The sequence below is a fragment of the Chiloscyllium plagiosum genome, chromosome 26 (assembly GCF_004010195.1).
Source record: "Chiloscyllium plagiosum isolate BGI_BamShark_2017 chromosome 26, ASM401019v2, whole genome shotgun sequence".
NCBI lineage: Eukaryota > Metazoa > Chordata > Chondrichthyes > Orectolobiformes > Hemiscylliidae > Chiloscyllium > Chiloscyllium plagiosum.
Genome location: NC_057735.1, coordinates 10,531,756 through 10,557,827, shown reverse-complemented (window position 1 = coordinate 10,557,827; position 26,072 = coordinate 10,531,756). Strand labels below are relative to the sequence as shown.

At 43.9% G+C, this 26,072-nt stretch overlaps 1 protein-coding gene across 17 annotated transcripts in view; it reads right to left on the bottom strand.

The window, feature by feature from the left end:
* The window catches only part of nfasca (neurofascin homolog (chicken) a), a 300,495-nt gene that overhangs the window by 19,143 nt on the left and 255,280 nt on the right, over nt 1–26,072 (bottom strand). For 10 of the 17 annotated variants that reach the window (XM_043716460.1, XM_043716467.1, XM_043716468.1 and 7 more), the window contains 6 exons: nt 23,003–23,125; nt 20,875–21,051; nt 16,475–16,510; nt 11,400–11,552; nt 4,885–5,004; nt 2,716–2,868 (listed from right to left, as the gene is read on the bottom strand). In XM_043716460.1, the coding sequence (XP_043572395.1) occupies nt 2,716–2,868; nt 4,885–5,004; nt 11,400–11,552; nt 16,475–16,510; nt 20,875–21,051; nt 23,003–23,125 (762 nt within the window). The remainder of the gene's footprint in view (nt 1–2,715; nt 2,869–4,884; nt 5,005–11,399; nt 11,553–16,474; nt 16,511–20,874; nt 21,052–23,002; nt 23,126–26,072) is intronic. The other 7 variants (XM_043716473.1, XM_043716475.1, XM_043716476.1 and 4 more) reach the window with 4 other exon arrangements.

The following is a 26,072-nucleotide window of genomic DNA, read 5'->3' as shown; positions in this document are numbered from 1 at the left end:
CCTTCCCTGTTAGGCCCCTTGCATTGAAATAAATGCAGTTTAATTTATTAGTCCTACCTTGTTCTCTGCTTTGTCTGCCCTGACTGTTTCTCAACTGTACCAGTCTCAGATTGATCTCTTTCCTCACTATCTCCCTGGGTCCCCCCCCCCACCTTGCTAGTTTAAATACTCCTGAGCAGTTCTAGCAAATTTCCCTGCCAGTATATTAGTCCCCTTCCAAGTTAGGTGCAATCCGTCCTTCTTGTACAGGTCACTTCTACCCCAAAAGAGCTTCTAATAATCAAACAATGTGAATCCTTCTCCCATACACCAGCTCCTCAGCCATGCATTCATCTGCTCTGTCCTCCTATTCCTTGCCCTCACTTGCTCGTAGCACTGGGAGTAATCCAGATATTACTACTCTCAAGGGCCTCCTTTTTAAATTCCTGCCTAACTCTCTGTAATCTCCCTTCAGAATCTCAACCTTTTCCCTTCCTATGTTGTTGGTTCCAATGTGGACAATGACCTCTTGCTGGTCCCTCTCCCCTTGAGAACATTCTGTACCCTCTCTGAGACATCCTTGATCCTGGCACCAGGGAAACAACACACCATTCTGATTTTTTGCTGCTGGCCACAGAAACGTCTGTCTGTGCCTCGGACTAGAAAGTCCCCTAACATAATTGATCTCTTGGAACCCGACGTACCCCTCATTGCCTTAGAGCCAGTCTCAATATCAGAAACTTGGCTGTTTGTGCTACATTCCCCTGAGAATCCATCATCCCCTACATTTTCCATCACAGCATACCTGTTTGAAATGGAGATAGCCACAGCAGACTCCTGCACTACCTGCCTACCACTCTTACCTTCCCTAGTGTTAACCTATCTATATGACTGTATCTGCGACTTTTCTCCCCTCGATTAACTGCCATCCATCATACCCCCTTGCTCTTGTGAATTCCTCATTACCTCTAATTGTCGCTCCAACAGATCCATTTGATCTGATAGAATTCGCAACTAACGGCATTTATTGAAGGTATAATCCTCAGTAACAAGTAAACTCTCCCTAAACTTCCGCACCTGACAAGAAGAGCATATCACTCTACTAAAGGCCATTTTTGCTTTTTCCAATCTGCAGACCCAGAAAATAGCACCATCTTATTCCTCTACACAACACTGCTCCAGGCTAACTTAATAATTATGGCTTATATTTTTAAGTTTAATCCTGAGACATATCTCAATAAAACATACAATCAAGAAAAAATCCACTCTACTTACTACTACAGCCTTACAGCTAGGCCAAACTAGAACTAGGGTTGCCAGCCCTCCAGAATTGTTCTGTCCTGAAACCTCAAGTAACTCTCTTGAATATGGCTGTGTACTTCAAAGCTCCATTAAAAACACAGCGGCATGAACAAATGCAGTGTGCCTTTACAAAGAAAATCTGTTAAATTTGAGAAATAGTGATGGTGGGAGTGTGAGGCAGTGACTGTTTGACATCACAAAGCAGATCAGATCAGAAAATCATGTAATGAAACCTCGAGCAGAACATCCAACGTGATTGGCAACCCTAGCTGGACAATGGGGGAGTTGCATTACAAAAACATGCAGTACACAAACAAGGTTTTTTTTTTGCAGCAAGACAGTGTGGGGGGTTTGGGGACGTGGTGTCAAATGTAGGGGGTAATGACCAACAACAGCAATCTGCAGCCCCAGAAATGTGTACACACACACACACATACACACACACACACACACTCTCACACACACACACACACACACACACACACACACACTCACAGATGATGCATGCATAACACATGCACAGCAAACAACAGCCTCGCATGAAGTCGCATTCTAAGTACAAAAAATCCAAAACTAACACTGGGGAACACACTAGATTTTCATTCTTCCAACTAGAGAACAGCAGCAACATTGCTCAGGAACTAAGTCACTGAAAGGAATGTTTCTCCCACAGTAGCATTTACCAGGGGACCTGGTACACAATGAGGCAGCAGCCACACCCCACCCCGGTTTGGCTACTAGTAAGTGGTGAGTATTATCTCCTGGTGTGGAACAGGGAAATCTTCATTTCAGTCTAAATCACGTGTTAAGGAGAGAGAGACATTGCTGAAGCATTCGGGGGCGTGGGGGGGAGGGGGGGGGGGGAGGTCGGGGCTACTCTGCCTTTGGAGGAAAGATTCCTCCCAAGAACCAGGATCAACCCATGTCATCTCGAGGTGGATCTCCTGGTGATCCCACCAACTGACGACGCAGCCTTGACTGCAAACACAACCCAAGGCTCAGGTGACATTCCAGTTACAGAGGCTCAGGTGATGGGAACCACATGCACAGAACTCTAGGTGTCACAACATAAACAAAGACCTTTCAGCCCATCTATGCATCATTCTGTACAGATCCCATTCACAAGTCCAACAGCTTCATGAATGGGCTGCCTGCCTAGCTGAGGCCTCTACAATGACACCATTGCATGGACTGTAACTCTAAACAGCCCAATGACATTCAGTAGCAGGCGATGGACAATGCTTTGTAGTTAAAAAAAAAACACCAAGAGGCCATGCACAATCAACTAAGTGCAAGAACATGCAAACTTTGTGGATTAATGGCTGACTCGGCTTGACTCAGTTCCCATGCTTTACAGCGCCAGCAGCTCAAAAAATATAAGGTGCAGTCGGAGGGAAAAACTGACATGCATCTGGAGTTGCACTCCAGCCTCACCTGGGCTGGTCTCAATGGTGCTGGTATTGCTGGTAACTGTCGGGAACAGGGTGGAAAACACCCTGAGTTTGTACAGAGTCCCAGGAGCTAGACCCAGAAGCCGGACAGAGTTCTGACCCGTTTGGATGTGCTCTTGCTTCACCGTGCCGTTACCTGTGGGAGGTTTATGAGGTAGACAAGAATTCGGGTCAACCTTTTGGAGATGAGCTCAGGCAGCAAGGAACACGATGACCCAACCAATATATCAGCGTCTTGGGCGGCAGTGCTCAGGTATAATGGGACAAGAGGCATAGTCAAGCTCCATTTACTCTGCAACAGCCCAGGGGAGCAACACGCATTGTGACACACCAGTGTAACACACCAGCCAGTTTGAAGGGGGGGAGGATGGTTTCTTGTGTGAGGGAGGGTGGTGAAGGTTGGAGTGGAGAGGAATGGAGGGGTTGTTTGCAAGATCTCCCAAAACTCGTGTCTGCCACATACGGCGGAGAGTGTAAACTTGTCCTCCAGTTAGTGCCGAATGAAAAACAGATGAGCGTGGTGGCTCTCACCCGGGAGGACCCTGGGGCAAGACCGTCTGAATCCATCTCGTGTCGCACTCCCTTCCTGTGGTCGGATGTGGGAGTGGAGAAACCATCTCTTTCCAGACGGACCACATTGTGGATTTGGGAAAGCTGACACTCCATGGAAGCCCAAGGGAGCCAGATACTAGCCCGAATGGTCTTCACATCCACAGTCTCACCCTGACCCTCCCTGGCCAGTTGGCACTTCACTGCTGGACATACATGAGAAGGAAGCAGCAAAAGGCCCAGATGAGAGGGAGACTGTTATCCTGAGAGGGGTGGGGGGGTGGAAGCCTCTGATTGGAGAAAGGGTTGGGAGGGCACACTTGCTCTGGGCTTGAACTCTAACAAGCGTACACATGTGGACGCTGGGCTTATTGACGCAAATGTAATCAATCGTTTCAGAGCTCTACAGACACTGCACTCCATTCAAACACCGCCTTCCCCAGCATCACCTCCCCACAGATTTCTACTCCCTTCTCCTCCTCCCAAGAGACCCTTCTCCCCTTCAGTCTCCCACCCCCCTCACTACAGTGTAACTCTCACTTCTAGCCTTACTCTTTTCTTAGCCTTTTCCAACCTCCTATTCTCTCAAATAATCCTCTGCTGAGTCGACTTCTGCCAGCCCCTCCATCAAATGCCTCCTATCTAGTATCTCCTACATTCCCGGTGATCCCTTCTTGCACCAGTCCCACAACTGTCTTGGTCCTGTTCTCCCTTGCAATGTCACCGCTTATTACCAACTATGCCCCCTCACTAACCCCAGCAACCCTGACCTCAGGGAACAGCCCACCCTCACCTTTACAGAGGGAGCACTCTGACTGTGAAATTCTGAATGAAAATTAGGCCCCTCCTCCCCCCACCCCTCAACCGCAGATGAAGACAATCAATGGAGTATGAAGAGAAGAGGAAAACCTCTCGCACCTCTCTGGATGAACAATATCCTTCTTCTGACCCCTGACCTCAGCTACACAATGGATGTAGAGGCAGGTATCATGTTTTCTGATGCAAGAGTTCATGGAATCATAGAATCCCTACAGTGTGGAAATAGGCCATTTGGCCCAACAAGTCCAGACCAACCCTCAAAACAGTAACCCATCCAGACCCATTTCCCTACCCTGATACTTTACATTACTCCTGACTAATGCATCTAACCTACACATCCCTGGACACTATGGGGTGATTTAGCATGGCCAATCCACCTAACCTGCATATCGTTGGGCTGTGGGAGGAAACCGGAGCACCTAGAGGAAGCCCATGCAGACACGGGGAGAATGCGCAAACTCCACACAGACAGTCACCCGAGGGTGGAATCGAACCTGGGTCTCTGATACTGTGGGGCAGCAGTGCTAACCACTGAGCCACTGTACCGCCCCCTGTTGATAACTTCAGAGCTTCATAGACACAGTGCCCCAGTTCAGCACACCCCCTTCCACAGAAAGTCCCTTCTCCTCCTTCCAAAAGACCATTTTCCCCTTCAGTCTCCTGCCCTCCAGCACAACCTTCACTTCTATCCTTAACCTGGTAATCCTCTCCTGAATCTGTTTCAACGCCCCGTCCTACTCCTCCCCTCACCTGGTGTGAACCTCAACATCTTATTGGTGCTTACTGTGAATGTATTCAACTGTAAACTGTGCCATTTCCCTTGGGAAGGTGTGACTCCATGTGATATTGACGGAGTCATTTCCTGCTGACGTAGTGAGATTCCATATCCTACCGAGAGCTTCCACTAAACAGGCATCAGAAAGAAAGTTACTGGGAGGCCGGCAGCGATAGAACAGGGGATGCAACAATCATCAGTCCCCACCACCCTCACACACTGGACATCCTTTCCAGTGCAATCCAATTCCGCCACAGCTTACTCCAGAACAAACACCACTCAAACAGCAATGAAGACTGATACATGCCTACATCTTTGGCCATGTATTTCAAGCATTCAACCACAAAGGGCCATGTAGTGTGTTACAGCTCATGCAGAGAGTCTACATTGCTTTAGCAATGCACATTTTTACCTGGAGCTATTGACAGTGACGATAGAGGCTCCAAATGCTTCCCATCACACAGCTAAACAGGTGTCTCTCCCACTGTCACACACATTTATTAAATTTCTCTCTAATCTGCATTGTTCCAAACCTTGGCTTCTACAGTCTTTATACGTTACAGGTATCAAGTTAGTAAATATTCTCTGCACCTGTCCAAGGGTTTGATACCTTGCTTAAAATGTCATTCCTCCAACTGCACACAGGTTGAAGGTTAGAAACAGGACAAACAAATGCTGTTGTAAGATATGAAATAGTTTTGAGCAAATGGTAGCGTAGCTGTAATGTTACTGGGATAGATGTCTGAAAAGCCCAGCTAAATGTTCTTCGATAGGAATTCAAATCCCAATATGACACCCAAGGAACTGATATTCAATGTGGTCAGTTAGCTTAGTTGGCTGGATTTGTAAACCAGAGTGACTCCTGTAATGTGCGCTCAGTTCTGCATTGGCTGAGATTATCATGAGTCTCCTTCCCAACCTCTCCCCTTGACTGAGGTGTGGTGACCCTCAGGTTAAACCACCAGCATCCACATATCTCTTGAATGGGAGAGCAGCCCTACACAGTGACTGTTATTTTCATTCAAGGTATTCATCCATCAAGAAGCGTGGAATCTTCTGCCCTCACCTGTGGCATGTTTTAGTCACAGGAATCATTGGATCAGGTGGGGACCACATCACCTTTCTGCCTCCATATCCGTAGCACCATACTTATCCTGCGATGTGAGTGGGTTGTTAGTAGCTGGGAATTTCTTGTGCAAAGGCCCTCAGCTGTAATCGAGGCAGCCACGGTTGCGGGGGGCGCGGGGGGGGGGTGCGGTGTGGATGTGGGCTGGCAGCTGAGAGCCACACAACCCCTCTCCCCTGCTGTTGCTGCCATCACCCACGACAACCAGCCCATAACCCCTTTCCTGCCATCACTCATCTGTGCCTGGGCCCCTCCTTGATCCGAAGCCCTTGGGACTGTGTAGCACTGGCATCAGCCACTGCCCTCCTAGTGGCACTGCTGAGTATACAGAAGAGCTTTGACTGGCCGCTAGGTTTTGGCAGGAAGGACAGTGATGCCCCTCCCCACTCCCGCCAAATGGAAAGGCATGCTATTGGTTAACTAAATGCCCGATTGATACAATATGCAATTGCCCTTCCAGTAAAGAGACAATACAGTTCACTCTCCACAATGTTCTGCCCCGCAAAAACCACCATTAAAACCCTAGGAGTCACTAATCCCTTCACAGCATCAACTAGTCTGGCTTACAGATACTCCCTGAAGTGGCCTCGGAACCCATTCAGTTGTAAGGCATCTCCATGATAATTTAGGATAAACAATTATGCTGGGCTTGCCAGGAACTTCTACAATGTGGTTTTGAGACAGAGTTAATAATCTTCAGATCTTTCTAGCTTTCCTCACAAGTACATTGCTGAGTATTAAGTCAGCAGGTCAACACTCAACTGTTCCATGAGGTAATCATTCTTCTGCGATTTTAACTGCTCTTTCCTTTATTTTGTCTTACAGTGGCTTTAAACATTAGTTGAGGGCACAAGGTACCAATAACTCTATAAAATAAATGAGATGGAATTCACATAAGGATTCAAGGTATGGTTATGCTTTTAGGAATAATATCACATTATATTCTGGCTGTTCAGAACAGACAACTCTTCACTAACCCTGGAAGTAGCTAGTGAGCCAATCAATTGTATCAAGACTCATTACAATGATTATGAGTGAACAAATTAAACATTGGAGATCATTAGCTTGCTTTCAGTTAGAGAATGAATAACAGATTGTTTTTTGCTCAGGGAAACACATATAGCTGGATATGGTTTTGCTTTCAGTTTGCTTTCAACTTCAGGTTGAAGTTACCTGTATAAATGTTTCCTGGAAAAATTAGTTAATTATGAAAAGTTAGGAAATTACAAGCATTTTTGTTTGAACAGAAGTGTTTGGTAAGAACATTTATGAGGTTATTTGAAGCTGAGAAAGTCTAAGCTCAGCTGTGTAAATATTCAGGGAAGAGGCCATCAAACTCTCAAGACAGAGAATTGGAAGCAGCAATTAAGTCAAACCTATAGATATGGTAGAGAAGGGGAATTCTCTCTGATGTCTCAGAACTGTAAAGGAGTGCTGTTTGTCTAGATGGAATATTGTACTTTTAATGTATGCTTTGGAATCTTTCAAATTGTGTTTTTTATAAATGAATTGGTTCACTTTATTTTATCTTTGCTTTTGTGTAATAAACTTTTATATTATTGTGAAAGCAAGATATGCAGTATTGTGTGCTTGCATTTCAGTGCAAGACAATCTCATTAAATAATCAAAGACAAAACATGATCGATCAAGCCAGATTTCAGTCTGAGATCTGATTGTCCAGTAATAACATCAGCTTGGATTTTACACAATTTAGTGTGGTTTGAGAAGTTGGCTTGCCAGCACCTTTGAAGAGATAAATCTGGGAGGACAATAAATGACAACGTTGCCAGAAACATTCACTTCTAAGACATTTTCTCTAAAATTGTTTTAAGGTGTTTTTTTTATGCTATAGGTATCCCCAGTCTCTGTTGTCCATTCTGGAGGACAGTGCGATAAATATGTTGAATAAGGAAGAGGGTGGTGTGGTTGAACAGAGGGAATGAGCTCTTACACTTACGATGATGGAAGAAGCAGGGCTAGCACAGGGATAGTTTCAATGGGCTGAATGGACTTGATATGGTCTTTCAATGATTCCATCATTAAATTCAATTATTGCTGAAATATGACACTTCTTGTCAGATATTTTTGTCTTGCATTCATCAGGACAATTCACAAGAATATAAATTCAAGGGGAAAACTAACATTCGTACTACATTAGAGGAGATTGCTGATTGACTGGTAAGTGGTGTCTGACTGGGAGAGGAATTGCCATGGTGAATGCACTCATTAATTTTGATTGACAGTTAACTGCCAGATACCCAGATAGGCTGACTCTGATTGGTCAGGACATTTCCCCCTGAGAAATAAATCAGCAAATGTCTGTTACTCATTTTATTGAGTTGAAGCATTCACAGTGGGTGTAATTGCATAGAATAGAGCGCTGTGTGTGAGTAAATTAGTCCAATTAAAACACAGTAACAGAACTGGAAAGCTGAAATTAGGGACAATCCCAGCTAGCAAGGTACATGAACAATACAGATTGTTGCATCCCCTGGACATTGTCATTAATATCAAATTAATATAATATCATATCTGAAAGCAAAAAGAAAACAGTTAAACAATACAGAGTAACTGCGAGTGGAAGAAATCATGGTATAAATTAACTGTTAAAAAAGAGAAGAAAAGTTATAAAACACTCAAAGCCATATTACCCCAGCTGACCAATCATTCCATGATCCATGATATTAAGCTAATACCTCACTGTATTTTCAATGGTAATTAGCAAACACATTGCATTGACAATTGGATTAGCCTAGACTATCATCTGCCACACTCACAACCACACAGAGCATGGCAAAGAGATTTGCTGGTGTGTCTTCCGATCGCAACCTCTCTTTAATGACAGAAGAGCTGGGACAGATACTGAGACACAGAAGAACATTGGAATATTTCCTCACAGATGGCAGAATTTCCAAGGGGGAAATAGGAAGGTGGTGGCATAGTGGTCATGTCACTTGATTAGTAATCTGGAACTCCAGGTTAATGTGCTAGGGAAAATTCTGAGGAAGGGTTACTGGACCTGAAGTGTTAGCTCTGATTTCTCTCCACAGAATCTGCCAGATCCGCAGAGCTTTTCTAGCAATTTCTGTTTTTGTTTCTAATGTTCTCGGGATATGGGTTTGAATCCCACTTTGCTAGGGGGAAGTCTGAATTCAATAAAAATCTGGAATAAAAAGCGGTCCTCATAGTGATCAATGCTGATCATTGTAAAAACCCATCTGGTTCACTAGTGTCCTTTAGGGAAGGAAATATGTCATTTGTAGCTGGTCAACTCTGTGGCTCAGCGGTTAGCACTGCTGTCTCACAGCGACAGGTTCGATTCCACCCTCGGGTGACTGTCTGAGTGGAATTTGCACGTTCTCCCCATGTCAGTGCAGGATTCCTCCCACAGTCCAAAGATGTACAGGTTAGATGATAGTACATGATAAATTTCCCACAGTGTCCAAGGATACGCAGGCTAGGTGGGTTAGCCATGCAAGGTTTCAGGGATGGGGTGGGTCTGGGTGGGATGCTCCTCAGAGGGTGGGTATAGACCTGATGGGCCACATGGCCTCTTTCCACTCTACAGAGGAACCTCGAATGTCCAAAGGGCACGGGCGGGGAGTATTTTGGTTTGGATAATTCAATGCCGGATAATCGAATGCCGGATAGCATAGTTTAGCCAAGCATCGGGACCTTGCAATCTGGTTTGGATAATCCAAAATTCAGATAACCGAGATTCCAATGTATATGGGTTGTATGATTCTACACGTGACTCCAGTTCCACAGCAATGTGATTGAACTCTGGGTAATTGTGGATGGTTAATAAATGCCAACCCAGCAGGTGATGCCTTCACCCCATGGACAAATAGAAAACAAAACATCCTGTTGCCCAAAACAAAAGTTGGTTTTACTTTAGAGTTTCTGAACTGCTCTGTAGTCAAGTATATCTAGAGATTTAAAGGGGTATTCAATCCAAATCACAGGCAGACTCAGTACCATAAACTCTGCAGAAGACAGGCAGTTGCTGTCAACATAAAGGTGTTGGATCCTCCCGAACCAGCTTGCTGTATAAGCAACTGTGAATCACCAAAAAGTCGGACCCCATCCCATAACCAGCAACAACTGATGGGTTATCAAAAGATCTGCACTCCCAAAGTGAGGACGTTATGCGAGTTCTGAGAGTTTAGGTTCAATCAGTTTGATTATTATGGCCATTCTACATGGCCTACACCATAAGGGGAGCTTTAATTTATTCACATACAAGGTGCATAGGCATCACTGGCTGGTTACTATTTATTGCCGATCCCTCATTGTCCCTTGAGAAGGTGCAGTCCACGTAGTGTAGATAAACCCACAATGCTGTTAGAGAGGGAATTCCAGGATTTTAACCCAGTGACATTGAAGGAACAGTGATTTATTTTGAAGTCAGGATGGTGAGTGGTTTGAAGGGGAACTTGCAGGGAATGGTGTTGGCATTTACCTGCTGCCTTTGTCCGTCTAGATGGAAGTGGTCATGGGTTTGGAAGGTGCTCTCTGAGGATCTTTGGTGAATTTGATAGTGTGAGAGTGGGGATGTGGTTAATCACACCCGCAGTCAAACTGCTCCAATTGCTTTCAACCAGCCAGAGTGAACTGCAGATTAAATATATACAAATATATACATCTCACAGTCCAGCTGGCGGGTTAGCTGGCATGGGCAAGTGTTGCCATGGCTACGGTGGAGTAAATTCCACAGTTTATCTTTCCCCGGTTTAGGGAACCCCTGACAGGAAGGAAACAGAATTCCCTGGCTTTGCTCCAGCTCAAACCAGCACAGAAATACATTTCCCTGGGAGGCAAAGGTGACCTGGAGACGATAAAGAATGAAAAAATCTTTAAAATGATTCAGAGGCCCCTTTCCAGCAACCTGCCCAAGACTGTGCAACCAATGGTGAAGATCCTCAACAAGCTGTAAAACTCAAAATCACGAACAAGGATATTTTATATACTTGAAGCACAGAGTTAATCAAAAGTCGGTTAACATTACCTTGTCTTTGCTGGACAGTGCGGTGATAAAGGTAACACTAAACCAGAGTATTAACCATGTACCTTTGTACAACCCTTGTACAATTGGGTATGTCTGGTGGTAGTGATGGCACTTAATTGGTGTTGACACAGAAAGCAAAAACCCCAGAAATATATTTCTGTAACATTAAACAATAAACTTTTCAAAACAGCATATTACAGTGCATTTATTCCATGACACAACCCTGTTCCACATTGCTCCATCTCGATTAGCTGTGGACAACACCAAATGCCAAAAAAAAGATTTTTATCATTTAAAGACACAACCAATTTGTTTCTGTGCCAATAACCCAGTGGCTCTTTATGCTCATCACAGTTAGAAATCTTAGAAGAACCAGGAAAGATTTGATACCATAAACATGGGTGCCCGTGACGGCTGGTTGGGCTGTCTCAGTGATGGTGACAGTCGGGGGAGCAACGCTGGTTGTAGCGGTTGTGGTAGTTATGGTAGTTAAGGTGGTGGTCGCAGCAGGAGTAGTTGGGACGGGTATGAATCTTGACACGACTAAGAGGAGGGAAAAAGAAAGACAACACAAATGAACCAACCCTAAGGCGGGTGGATTCAGAATAACACCAAATCTTTGCCACATTCTACCCTCCCCCTTCCCCCAATCCCCGGATGCACTGATGGTCCTTAACAATCCTTTTGGAGACAGACAGAGTTGTCCAGTTCACTGGAGCACCAATGAAAGGTTCTGTGGCCATGGGGATGTAATGTAGGGGATGGAAGGAAGGAAAATAGAGAAGGACAAATGAAGAAATCTGCCGCTATATACCACCTTTCACAAATTTCAGTTTGCTCACAGCAAAGTTTCACAAACAGCATTAGCTGGACGTTAGACTTGTCAATTCTGTCTCTGGATGTCACCTCTTCCTCTGGCTAATTCGGGGAAGAAAAACAGCCTCTTTGTTATACAATTGGATTAATTCTGATTTTCAGCCAGCAAAATCCTTCCCCTGTATCTCTATCTGATAGTGAAAGTAAATGAAAAATGTATCATTTAAAAAAAATGAAAAATGTTCTCCTCAGCTTTTGCTCACAGCCGCTTTTTGTCCGGAAGATTAATCTTCATTTACTGGAGATTACAGAGCAATCCTGGATGTTAGATGTTTTTCTGAAGAGGTTGCAAGGTGGTCTGATGGAGGGAACTAAACTAAGCTGGCAAAAAAAAAACCCAAGTTGTGCAAAACCATTGAATGGAGCTTGTGGGCAAAGGAGGACTCAGGCAACGAATGAAGGAGCTGGGCCACATGTTTAGGTTTCACTGAGTGTATAAAGCACCCTCACTGAGTGCACACTGTTCTTAACACCATGTTCCCAGTTCCATTCAAACAGTAAGTCACTTGATTTGATTACCGACTGTTTAGAATCATCACTGCATCGACAAAGTGCTCGAAAAAAAGAGAGATTTGTAACTGCAGATTCCAAAATCATTTTGAAGAGGCAGCATCCTTTCTAACACTCCACACGCAGGCTAAATTTGTCCATATTTATTTGAATGGTTTCAACCTTAATATAACCATCATTTTGTTCCATTATACCATAGTGAAGGAACAATATCACACACAAAATAATGATTAAATTTAATAACTTGCTTTCCCTTTCGCAGACAGAATTGCAAAATAGCCAACTCCAGAACTATATAAGTGCATTATTTTCTTCAAATTAAATGCTCTGATCAAATTTTAAAACATTTCTGTTCAAAGTTGCGACAATTGCCTGCCTTTCTGAAGTTTTTACAAAGGATGCAATGTCCCCTTAATTGTTAAAGTTTACTTAAATCCCCTCAAAAAAAAGTGTCCACATCTTGCAAACAGAAGTCTTTTCACAAATCAGCAACAACATGACTAGATTTACAAATCTTGAACATGCAGATGAAAGCCAAATGTGAATGAGGATAGAAACAGGGTGGGAGGGAGCTTTCAGCGTATCAACTGAGCAATCAACAAAGTTTTAAAGTAAAATTCCAGGTCACTCCGCAGCCAAAGTGCATCCATGCTACAGCTTGAAGCCAGTCTTTCTTTTTTTTTTCATCAACTTAGCTTTTTAAACAATGCAGCCAGCTTCTGCCTTCTCGCCAAGACTTAATGTGTAGACATGCACTTGGTCTCACACACACACGCACACAGACAGAATGAAGAAGCCAAACCTTTCACAAGCCAGAAAAAACAAGCAGCCTGTGGTTGCTCAGACAAGAGGAAAGTAAATCTATCCAGTTTATGTTGTGGTCCCCACATCCTGTTGTTCTCTGCCGGGACTCTTTAATCAGGGCTGCAGTGACAGCTTTGCAACAGAAATGAATTCTTGTGAGATTGTGATGATATAGACAGTTCGAATCCCAGTCTAATCTATAATGTGCTCTTAAACAAACAGCTTATGCTGACTTTAATGAATAGGCTGAGATTTGCCTGCATTATGTCGGGTAACTGTAAACATTTTAATTGTCAAGTTTGGTAATTGGATACCACAACAGGACATTGTTAGTGCATCGCAACATTCAGTCCGGTTGCACATTTTAGGGCTGGCTTATACATTGGGGTGGGCCTCTGAGTAAATGCACCCATCTCTGTACGCCCAGCGCCAATTTTTCTGGATGACGGCCCTTTAATTAGACAGAGGTGGGGTTTCCTTCAACCTCCAGGAGGGAGCCCCGGCTCACAAAGCTGTCCTCCAATTGGATGTCAGTAGCTCTGTGCTGCCATCAGGAGTGATGGATGCTGCCAGTACTGCAGGGAGACCAGCAAAATAAACAACTATGGGCATCTAGGATCTTACTGGAGTTATGTAAGACCCTAGTGAATGTGCTGGGGTGGAATAAAGGAGCAGGATTTGGGGAGGGCAGTGAACTGGAAGTAAAAGGTATGGGGATGAGCTTTCAATAGGGCAGAGGGACAGGCAAGGCTACATATCACCTCCTTCATTTCACTGGCCTGTATGCAGAGGATCAAACCTGTCAGCTCAGTTCTCTCCTCTCTCCCTACTACTAATATATAGCTAATACCCCCTGGACTGGACCATAAACTTCAGGCCAAAGGAATAGTGCTGGGATGGTCAGTCCCTAAACAAACAAAGTCACAAACAAACACACACACACACACAAACAGACGCAAACACATACACACACACACACACACACACACAGAGTCAGTGATGGTGATTGGTTATGTAGTTCCTCCACTTCTGGCCAAAGTGAGTTGAGGGCCCCCATTATCAATGTGCCTTACTTTTCAAGTCCACCCCATTCTTATTAATCACAAAAGTGTAATCGAGGAGCAAGCAGTGGTACACAATGCCTTTAACTTCAGATCATCTAGATCCCTAATTGTGACAGATAAAACAAGCCACTTTTCATAAAGAAATATTCCAGTTTCTGCAAGTCAGAAACTTCTTTGAGGAAGAATAGTGGAATGGGGTGGAGAGGTGGCAGTTGCTAAGGAACTGGTCATGCTGTCCTCTTATCAATTACTGTCGCTGGCATGTTTTACTCTCCCTGTTTTATTTAATGTGGGTGTGGGATCTCTGGTGCAGTGGTACAGTGTCCCCCTATCTCAGAGTCAGCAGACCCAACCGCAAATCCCAGCTGTTCCAGAGATGCGTAATAACATCTCTGAACACGTTGTTCAGAAAATGTCTATTTTTTGAGGGTCAAAACAAACCAGATCAGTTTGTAACTGGTTCTGTTTATCTAACCAGTGCCCCACGTCATTCCAATGTGAGTGCAGTATTGTACAGTGGCTGGCCGATGTCACTGGGCTGAACGAGGTTCAGATACACAGCTCAATGGATAGTGTGTCACTGACAGACAAACAAGCAAGGCAGCCCAGTTCCTGGAGTATTTTAACGGGAATATGTTCAGGCAGAACCCTCACTGTGAAGTTGGACCTGTAATGTTTTGGAATTATCACGAACTTTGCAAACCACTCCTCACCTGTACCTCGAACTGCACTTTACTTCATCCGCCATTAATTATGTTATTTCTCTGCTGCTTTTGGGATCAAGTTCTCTCCCTTGTTGAAAATACAGGCTTTTTAATTTATGGAGCAGCTATTCTAAGATGTCGCACTATGTGACTGTGCACGGTCAACTCTTGAAATGGAAGGAAACTGCGAGAAATTATAACAATTAAAACATGTTGAGGAAAGACTGTGAAAGTGTGGGGACAACGTTTGGTGCTGGTTTCTAAAAAGATGGGTTCTTTACTTGCTGCCTGCAGGCCAATCAATTCTAAATGGGCACAGACCCAACACTGCTGTAATCTGGAACTTGCTCAGTAATCCCAGAGAGACCACAAGATGGCTGGTGCAGGGAATGTTACAGAAGGGCAAGCACAATGGATCTGGTATGCTGTTCCATTCTGTTGTTCCCTTCAGGGTGTTCCTCTGAGGTAGGATCAAGGAGGAAACAGAGAGAATCGCTGAAACTGACCTGGGGGCTCTTGGTATTGACAGTAAAACACGCTGTGTGTAAAATCCTTCCCTTACCATCAGTTACAATCAGTCACTTTGACTTGCACAGACAGCCTCACAAAATATCAATCACGTGCAATCATTCAGCCACTGCTGCAGATCCAGCCCTTGGGAAATTACACCACCAAGAAAATCTTGTGACAAATTGTTCCTAGAATACTCCAGCTCCCTGTGCTGCCCAGAAGCTTTTCAAATAGGTAATGTTACAGACTTTCCTATCACCCAATGTTACTATATACCTTTCCCTCACAGAACCGTTCCAAGTCTGTGCCAACCGCAGTCCGTGTGGACAGACCAGACAACACTAGGCACTATGGTTGCTCTTTAGCTAAGGGGAGGATTATGATGAATTTTGAATTTAATCAACTGGCTCAGAGCTACTACTACACACATCTTGAGCAGGTGGGACTTGACCCCAGGCCTCCTGGGCACTATCACTGCGCCAAATGGACCTGCGTATTTTTTAATGAAGACAGGGTATATAATGAAGCTGGGGCAAGGGATGATGATGCACATACAGATCTTGTGCACAGACAGAGAGTGGAGCCCAGTTATAATATATACTGTGGAGGCAATTCCCTGGAATTTATTCTCTGCTCTTGGAAGGTAACACTGCTGCACAAAAGACAAATCTTTCTCTTGCAAATGTGCTGCAAGAGGAGCCAACAGGATTTCAAAAGCCATTGTTTACCTACTACAAAGAAAGTTTCAAACAGTATATATTATAACATAGATAGCAGATACTGAGAAGTGAGTTTAAGGCTCTAATCAAACACAAGAACTCAGACAACTCAGTCTGGTTGAACTTCACTCGTCTTGATCCCCTAATGCCACAATCTCAGATTAGAGCCTTGCACTACTAGTATTTTCTCTGGTATCTGTTTCTCTAGTAATGAACAGAATGCTCATTTTGATTTTTAAGCAGTCCCCTTTATCTCCCCCACCACACTCTCCCATTACCTCCGATTGTTTTTGCAATCTCAGGAGTAGGGGTGACTTCAGAGAGAAAGGCAAAGAGGGAAAAAAGGAGGGAAAACAAGAAAACTACATATTAAACAGATAACAGGCATATATGGTCATAGAAATGAAACTTAAAGACTGAAACATTATTTTGTCAATAGCTCAATATTCATTCCCCTCATTGTAACAGACACCCACTTTTTGTATGATGAATGTCCACAATATATGCTTTGACTATTATTTCCCATTACCAGTTGTAAATGGTCAATCAATATATTCCCAGTGTTTGTTTCAGAGTCCTTCAGTGTATATGCACAACACTGATTGTCAGCACCAATACAAATATTAGAACTAGAATTCAATACCGACATCTCAAACGTCATAGCATATACCACAGAAATTACCAGTGTGTTTTACCATGGTGCTCACTGGGAGAGCTGGTGCATATGCAATGGGCCAAATGGCCTCCTTCAGTACCTTCCGTGAAATCTAATCACGACAGACAGAGATTTTATCTCAACTCTGTTTTGCTTTTACAGTTTGCTTTTCCAAAACCCTGATTATACTGAAGGCAGTAGCTCACTTTCAAGTCCTTAATTCTGTTCATGAATTTTCTAAATTGCCTGATTGGATTCCAGCCAGGGTAGCTGTCACTCTACAGTTAAATCATCTGAATTAGATTCACTCACAGTCTTTTTAATTTATTTCCAGATATTGATTACATTGTCCTATAACCATTGGTAATAGAGACTGCTGAACATTTCGAATTCCTCTACTAGCTCTGAGGAAGCTAAAATCATTGAAGATTGATAATCCTGATCCAAATGGCTCAGAGATAGGGGCACTACCATTGTGTCTAATGGACCTAGGCAGGAAGGACTGAATGCCCATGTCTGTCCTGCTCCAAACTGGATGTAATCTCAGCAACGTCTTGAAGAAAGTCTATAATCCAGACATGTTGGCCTCACTTAGGTAACTGTCAATTGACCTGGAAAGGGGTGATATCTTTGCCTGTGGCCCTTACATGGCTGGGCTGGAGGGGGGATGGTGTAGGATGCAGGGTGGAGTTTCCTTGTTCTCCCCCCTGCCAAGACTGGAGGCAATATGATGTGCAGCAGAAGTGGCACGCTGACCCCCAGGACACAGGCAGCTCAACTGCAGTGTTTGTAAAGCCAGGAAAATTGGAACTTTAACAAATGTTGTAATAGATATGGATGCACTCTAATGGCACAGAGGTAGCATCCCTACCTTTAGACCAAGAAGTCACATGTCTCCAGAGGTGCATTATAACATCTCTGAACAGGATGATTAGAAAATATCCATTCTCTGGCATCCAGAAATGGTAAAGACTCTTGGGGCACAGAGGTAGTGTCCCTAGCTCTGAATAAGAAGATGTGGGATAAAATCCCACCTGTTCCATGGGTGAACATATTTTAACAGGTTGGTTAGAAATGTCTATAATATAGAGGCCGGTACTGGTACAGGCCAAATAAATCATAGACAAAAAGTGTGGTGCTGGAAAAGCACAGCCAGTCAGGCAGCACCCGAAGAACAGGAAAGTCAACATTCTGAGCATAAGCTTTTCATCAGGAATAGCTTATGATCAAAATGTTGACTCTCCTGCTCCTTGAATGCTGCCTGAGCGGCTGTACTTTGCTAGCGCCACACTTTTGACTCTGATCTCCAGCATCTGCAGTCCTCACTTTGTCCAAATAAATCAAAGACCCAGGCTCCAGGGAGGAAATTTACAATGAAAATTTAATCAATTCTAGAAGTGAGACCAACTTCAGTAAACACTAACCATCCATTATAATAAAATCCATGTTATAAATCTGCCGTTCCTCCTTGGTCTGGGATATGGGTAACTCCAGACACACAGCAATGTGATTGACTCTTGATTGTCTTTGAAATGGCATAGCATGCCAGTCTCCTGAAGGCAATTAGAGACGGGCAACAATTGCTGGTCTTGCCAGTGATACCTAAATTGACACAGGATAGTTATGGAATATATCCCCTTTGACTTCCTAACGAATATGGTTCAGCAAAAAACGGAATTATTTTATAAAACATGGCAGCCCTTTTCGAACTACACCGACACAGATATTTCGGCCATATTGTCCAGGGCTTTTGCTTAGCCGTGGTTACGGTTCCGGCTGGTTCGGGGGCCCCCAGGAGGAGGAATCTCATATAAATATGGGCTTTGTTATGACTTGATATAAATCTATTTTGAGCATGTACCTAGTTATTTATCTACCTTTTTGTTTATTGTTAATAATGTGTGACATCCTATTTTATGTTTTGATCATTTGTAGAATAGATTGATAGTTAGGTTTCTTTTTTTTAAATCTTATATTGGTGTTATTATTATATTGTAAAGTGGAATACTATCTATTAAAAAAAACTATTAATATTTTATCCTTGTACACAGGTTCAATTGTGCATCAGTTCTCTTGGGGGGCTTACACTTTGGAAAGTTGGCAGAGGCTGGCGATGGCAGTGGACACCTGGAATGGCACGGGTGGCTGCTGATCCCACACAGTAGCGCTCCAGAGTAACCATTTGGATACTGACCCATGGTATGGTGTAAGCTCTTTCGGCTGGATTCTAATGCAGAATTATACCAAAAAAGTGGGTTTACAACACAACTGACAACAAATTCACCCAGGGTAGAAGAGTCCAAACTTAAAAGGCATAGGTTTAACGCGAGAGGGGAAAGATTTAAAAAGGACCTGAGGGGCAACTTTTTCACACAGAAGGCGATGTATTTATAGAATGAGCTGCCAGAGGAAATGGTGGAGGCTGGTCCAATTATGACATTTAAAAGGCACCTGGATGGGTACGCAATTTTTGGTTTCCACTAGAGATATTTGGTCGATGCAGACAGGTTGGACCGATAGGTCTGTTTCCGTGCTGTACAACTCTGTGACATTAAGTTAAGAATGCCAACCTAACATTACCTTGTGCCATGATTTCTCCCTGTTTGCACTGGGCTCGGTTCATATGGTTCAAATGAATTCACAAAAATCAAACGGAAACAAATAAAGATGACGTATAAAATTATGATGGTCATGGATAGGGTAGGTGGGAAAAAGCCTTTCCCCTTGATGGAGAGATCAATGACCTGGGGGGGGCAGGGATTTAAGGTGAGGGGCAAAAGGTTTCAAGGAGATGTGAGGATAACTCTTTTTCACCCAGAGGTTGGTGGGCATCTGGAACTGTAGTAAAGGCAGGAACCCTCATTACATTGAAGGCGTATTTACGTCTACACTTGCAATGCTGAGGCAGACAAGGCAATGGGACTGGAATTGTAAGGTTGTTGTTTTTGACTGACACCGACTCGATGAGCCTATTTCTCAGCTGTAGATCTCTATGACTCTATAAAAGGAACCAAACTGGAATTGCCAATCTCAACCACATGCCTTGCGTCCATTTGAAATCTGTTTAATCCTGTTCAAACTGGCACAAAGCTGTTTTGTTAAATCAGTAGAACTGGACCTTCAATGAAAGCAGGATAGATACCTTTATTGGGATAAAAGGAAGGATGTAAGTCCATCAGATTTTGGGATCACAAAAGTACTCTGAAAATTACTTGACCAATGGTTACCTTCCACATTAACTGTACAGTAAAAGGCAATGCAGTCTTGTCTGTTATACCATTTTACTGCACACATCCACATCAGTAGATATGGAGCAACACACAGGCTTTACAGAGCTAACTGAGAGAGAATCTTTCCCTCTCTCACCTCGACAGACTCACTTACTCACTTAAATGACTGGCCCCTGTGCCCAGACAGGTTGTAGTCAGTCATCTGAGTAAAACTGGATTTTAAGCCAGGGAAGTTTCAAATGTTAGCTCCCTCAGTGTTTCTTTTCAAATTAATGCTGCCTTTAAGCAGGGTCACACTCACAAACCAAAGGGCCGAAACCGAAATGGAAAAGGCTACCCTAGAATTGCAGGATGTGATCCTAAAACCTGCTGTTCTTAGTAGAAAGTTTCAAAGCAGTAATTTGGTAACTACAGGTTAGGAGGTACCATGCACATGCATAGAGAATCCAAAGCATGAAGTGCAAAAGGCCCATTTAAAACATGGGGTGGTTCAGAGGTGTGTGTGTGTGTATGTGCGCGCTGTGGATAGGTTGTAACAGCACAAATGGAGTGTGTTACCCCATTGTTTGGGCTGCCTGATATTATCAGTATTTTTTTCTGTTTCTGCCTAACTACAAACTAGTTTTGGATTAAAGATCTACCCAGCTTCTCATGTAAGATTCAGTCTGCTGTCACTCAGGCAAAGTCTGCTCTGTCTGCTCAGGAAGGGCGCCCATTCAAAATCCCTTTGCGATTTTAGATCGGGGCCTGTTAAACGTGAAGCATTCTGCACTGTTCCTCCACTCCCGCTTACCTTCATTTTCAAAGTCAGGTGAATCCAACACAATCGCTTCGCCTAGTCCTTGGCGGGTTTGAGCGAAGACGTAAAACCTGTACTTAATGTTTGCGTCAACTCTCTCCAATTTATAGGTGGTCACATCAGGCCCAAGTCTGGGAATGGTGGCATTGCGTCTTGATCTTGAACCAGTCACTTTGGAAGTAAATAAAGGAAACCACATTGATTTCAAAGCTGCTACAAACATCCACGTCAAAAAAACACTATAAGAGCAGTATGAGGCCATTCAGCCCAGCAAATGTGCTCCATCATTCAAAAAGATCAAGGCTGATTGGATAATCCTCAACTCCACTTTATTACCTCTTTATCATAACCCAACATTCCCTTTCTGAATAAAACTTTGTCTGCCTTAACCTTGAGTCTTGATGAAGAGCCAGATTTTGTAGCCCTCTGTTGTGAAGAATTCTATAGATTCGTTACCCCCTGAAAGAAGAAATTATTTCTCATCTCTGTTTTAAATGTGTGACCTTTCATTCTGAGATTACACTCTCTGGTCCAAGACTCAGGCAGAAGGGGAGAAAAACTCTTCACATCTACCCTGTCAACACACCTGAAGAACTAGACTCGTTCCCATCGAGATTATTGTGAAGCTGATCACCATCAACTCCTTACTGCCTGAAGCCAAGGTACTACCCTTGAGCAGCAATGTGTGCAAGTTTCATGAGAAAAAAGGAGATTGAGGGGGGAACCTCATTGAGGTCTACAAAATCTTAGACGGGGTGGACAGAGATAAGCGTTTTCCCAGGGTAAGGAATTCAATAATGAGAGGTCACGCTTTCAAGGTGAGAGGAGAAACATTTAAGGGGGATAAACGTGGAAAGTACTTTACACAGAGGGTGGTAGGTGCCTGGAATGCGTTGCCAGCAGAGGTAGTAGAGGCAGGCACGGTAGATTCATTTGAGGTGCATCTGGACAGATGCATGAGTAGGTGGGGAGCAGAGGGATACAGATCCTTAGGAATCGGGCGATAGGTTAAGACAGGGGATTTGGATCGGCACAGGGTTGGAGAGCTGAAGGGCCTGTTCCTGGGCTGTAAATTTTCTTTGTTATTTGTTCTTTGCTTCCCTCAAAACCACACACCATCTTGATTGGAACTATGTCACCATTTACACTAACCCTTCACTTTCAAAATCCTGGAATTCCCTGATAAACTGCGTCATGGTGTGCCATGGGTTTTGTGAATTCAAAAAAAGTCTCAAGGGCAATTAGGGATGGGCAGCTGACCTTAGATATGATGCTCATTCATGAAAGAATAAGAAGCCTTCACATTAAATTTGCCGCACATCAACAGCATATCATTACAAAAGGAAGAACAAACAATTTCAATCGCAATTTCACAACCTCAGAATACCCCGAAATGCGCTGCAGCCAGAAAGTGCGTTTTGAAATGTTGTCACTTTTTGACAGGTAGGAAATGAGGCAGCTAGTTTATGCACAGCACATTCCCACAGTCCTGCCACCAATATTACACTCATCCCCCACTTTCACGTCATTGTTTGGGAGCTCTCTTCCCATTGCTACCATGGCACTGCCACTTGTGACTCACTGGTCCCACTCTTATTAGAGGATCACCACTCCCAACTCACGCTGACTGACACTGTAGTGTTCCCACCCACTATTCTTATGATGCTAGTTGTCTGCATTCTAGATCCAGCCCGTACATTCGGCATCATGATATCAGAGGCATCCTGCCAAGGACGAAGCTGTAATGTTGCTAAATCCATCCATGGACTCCATCCCCCTCACCCTTACAGGACCTTCTCTTCCAGCTTCTCCGGTCACCCCATTCCTCCAAGCTGAACATCAACTTTGGAAACTGAGATTTAGAGATTACCGTAATGGAGATGAAAGGAACTCTCTTTCAGGGATGATCATTCTGTCTTGTTTCCAAGACAATAAGTAGATCACTGTACTCAGTGAGAAACCATCATGACAGCTCAAATTCAGCAGTGCATATCCTTTGTTATTAAATTCTGTATGTTAAAGCTCTGTCTATAATATGATGACAACTTTCTAACTGTGACAACCAGAACTTTCATTCATTCAGTCGCACATTGTTAGATAAAGCAGTCCTCATGATACATACGTGGGTGGTACATGATCACGTAGCCGGTGAGGATTCCGTTTGGATCACGTGGAGGACCCCACTGTAACGTAATGCTCTCCAAATCTGGCTGCCTGATTCTGAGGTAACTTGGTTTTCCAGGAACTGAGAGAGAAAAAGAGGTAATGTGATTCAGGGTTCATTTTTGACAGACATAAATACCACTACAAGAGGAAGGTTTACTGCAAACATTCAGCAAAATTTGGATTCTTATTCTAATATTTACATATTTCATAGACTGGACACTTAAGATCAGATAAAAAAAGATGGGTAGTCCTTCGGGTAAATTCCTTCTGGGACATTTCAGATAAATGTTCTGCCATTTTCATCGCTTCATACTGCGTTAAAGATTCAAGTGTGAAAGATGCACAGGTTAAAAATGCTAGAGTTAAAACACCTTCAGATAAATATTTGGAATGATAATTAAGGAAGGCTGCTTAAATCCACAGGATAGTGATCAATTAGGTTCTATTTCTTGCCTGGGTAACATTGCTGGCCCAGAGTCTGCTGGGACAATATTGTTTACTTGTGTGTGCCGTTATTTGTAAGTAACCCAGAAACCCGCGATCAGGTAAGGATGACCCACCAATCACAACTCTCCACAATTTGCTGAACTGTTTGTCCTGCTCCATTATGGACCTTGTGAAGGGAATTCAACTTCACCCAGCTCCCCGCCCCTTGTGAGTGTCAAGAAATTTGCAGTTAAATTAAACTCACTGTAGGGAGTCAGGACTAGTGTAAGGAGTATGTTTTAAAATAAAGTTATTTATATTCTGGGAACTTTTTGTGTTAAAAAAAAAGGAATGATGAAAATGTGAATGGGCACGTCATCAAGTAATATATCATTTCTGCAGGTTTATTTCACCCTTTCCATGTATCTAATTTGACTCAAATTCAGCTTGTTTCTAATACAATACATCACAGGAATGGGAGGAAGTGAGGACACTGCAGATGCTGGAGATCAGAGCCAAGAGTGTGGTGCTGGAAAAACACAGCCAGTCAGGCAGCAACCGAGGAGCAGGGAAATCGACATTTCGGGCACAAGCTCTTCATCAGGAGTTGATGAAGGGCTTATCACAGGAATGGGCCATTCAGCCCAACAAGCTTGTGCCAATTCCTAGTCCTCAGACCCACTACTTATTGCGGTTTCTAACCTGCTCACCTCCTGCTCATGTGTCTGTCAAGATACACCTTAAACGTTACTAGCGCGCCTACTCCCATCACCTCCACTGGCAGTGTGTTCCAGGTATGTCCCACCCTCTGTGTGAGAAACTTTCCCTGCATCTCTCCCCTAACCTTTCCCCTCTCACCTTGAACCTGTGTCCTCTGCAGTTGACCTTTTCATTCTGGGAAAAAGCCTCTCACACTCCAGCCTCTAAATGCTTCTCATAACCTTGTAGACCTCTATCACGTTGTCCCTCATTTTCCAGCTTTCCAGTGAAAATAATCTGGGTTTATCCAATCTCTCGACATAACTGAAACCCTCCAGACCAGGAAATATCCTGGTAAATCTTCGCTGCACTTTCCCCAGAGAATCCGCAGCCTTCTGGTACTGTGATCACCAAAACTGCATGTAATTACAATATTCTAAATGTGTTCTCCCCTGTTCTTCCTCTTACTGTGAGCATCGTGGGTTAAGGAATTAGCTGTTGCCTCTGTCATTCACAAGAGCCCCAGGTGCCCCATGCTCACACCAGGCTGTTTCCAGATTAAAAAGCCAGTGTTAGCTCATGCAGCCAATCAATATAATCATGGCTGATCGTCCAACTCAGCGCTCTGTTTCTTGCTTTCTCCCCTTCCCTTTTGATCCCTTTAGCCCTGAGAACTATATCAAATTCCTTCCTGAAAACATTCAATGTTTCGGCGTCAACTGCTTTCTCTGGTAGAGAATTCCACAGGCTCCCCACTTTCTGGGTGAAGACATTTCTCCTCATCTCAGTCTAAAATGTATCCTGAGAGTGTGGCCCCTGGTTCTGGACTCCCTGGTCATCAGGAACATCCTTCCTATGTTTACTCTGTTAGAATTCTATTAGAGTTTTATAGATTTTGATAAGAACCCCTGTAAGAATGAAGGAAATGTATTGAAATAACAAACCATTGCTTTGGGATAACATTCCCTACTGTTTCAGTTTGGGTTGACAACATTGGTTGGAATAATTCCTGGAAGTTGTACCACTTAGAATTTGAATTTGATTTATTTATTGTCATGTGTATTTTGTTCTAAAACACAGTGAAGAGAGTCGCCAATCTGTGGTGCCATCTTAAAACACAGAAAATTAATAATAAACCAAAACATAGAATATAAAGGCAGAAATATGCAGAAATGAAGGAGAGTGTTCCGTTTCACAGGCCTTCTTATTGAGTGCTCCACCATGGACCTGGCGTCTGGTGGCCAGGCACGATTCCCCTTCACCTCACCACTGTTGGAATGAAAGTGACCACTCTTCAGCTCCATCTCGTCTCCACTTAGGCCCTCGCCACTCTGAGTCCTCGCTAGACCTCACCAAATGCCACCGACACCGGGTACCTTATCTGCCCAAACGTGACTTGTACTGCGGCCAAGAGTCCATTCATGACCACCTTACCGAGGCAGCTCCTGCTGTTGCTGTTGAGTCTCAGACTGGGCCCAAACCTGCCTCCACCTCCATGAATCTGCACTGGATGCACAAACCTCCCTCCCCCGCAGCAGCCATGCGTTGGCACGAGGACTGCCTCACTGATGCAGAAGCTGCTGGGAACCCAACCTCTCTCCAATGTTACCACTGTACTGGGCCTATTTGACGCCTGTCACTAGTCAACTCGACTCCGCACTGGACCTACTTGACAACTGTCACTAGTCAACTCGAGTCCCCACTGGACTTACTTGACGTCTGTCACTAGTTAACTTGAGTCCGCACTGGGCCTACTTGACGACTGTCACTAGTTAACTCGAGTCCGCGCTGGGCCTACTTGATGATTGTCGCTAGTTAACTCGAGTCCGTGCTGGGCCTACTTGACGACTGTCACTAGTTAACATGAGTCCACACTGGGCCTACTTGACGACTGTCACTAG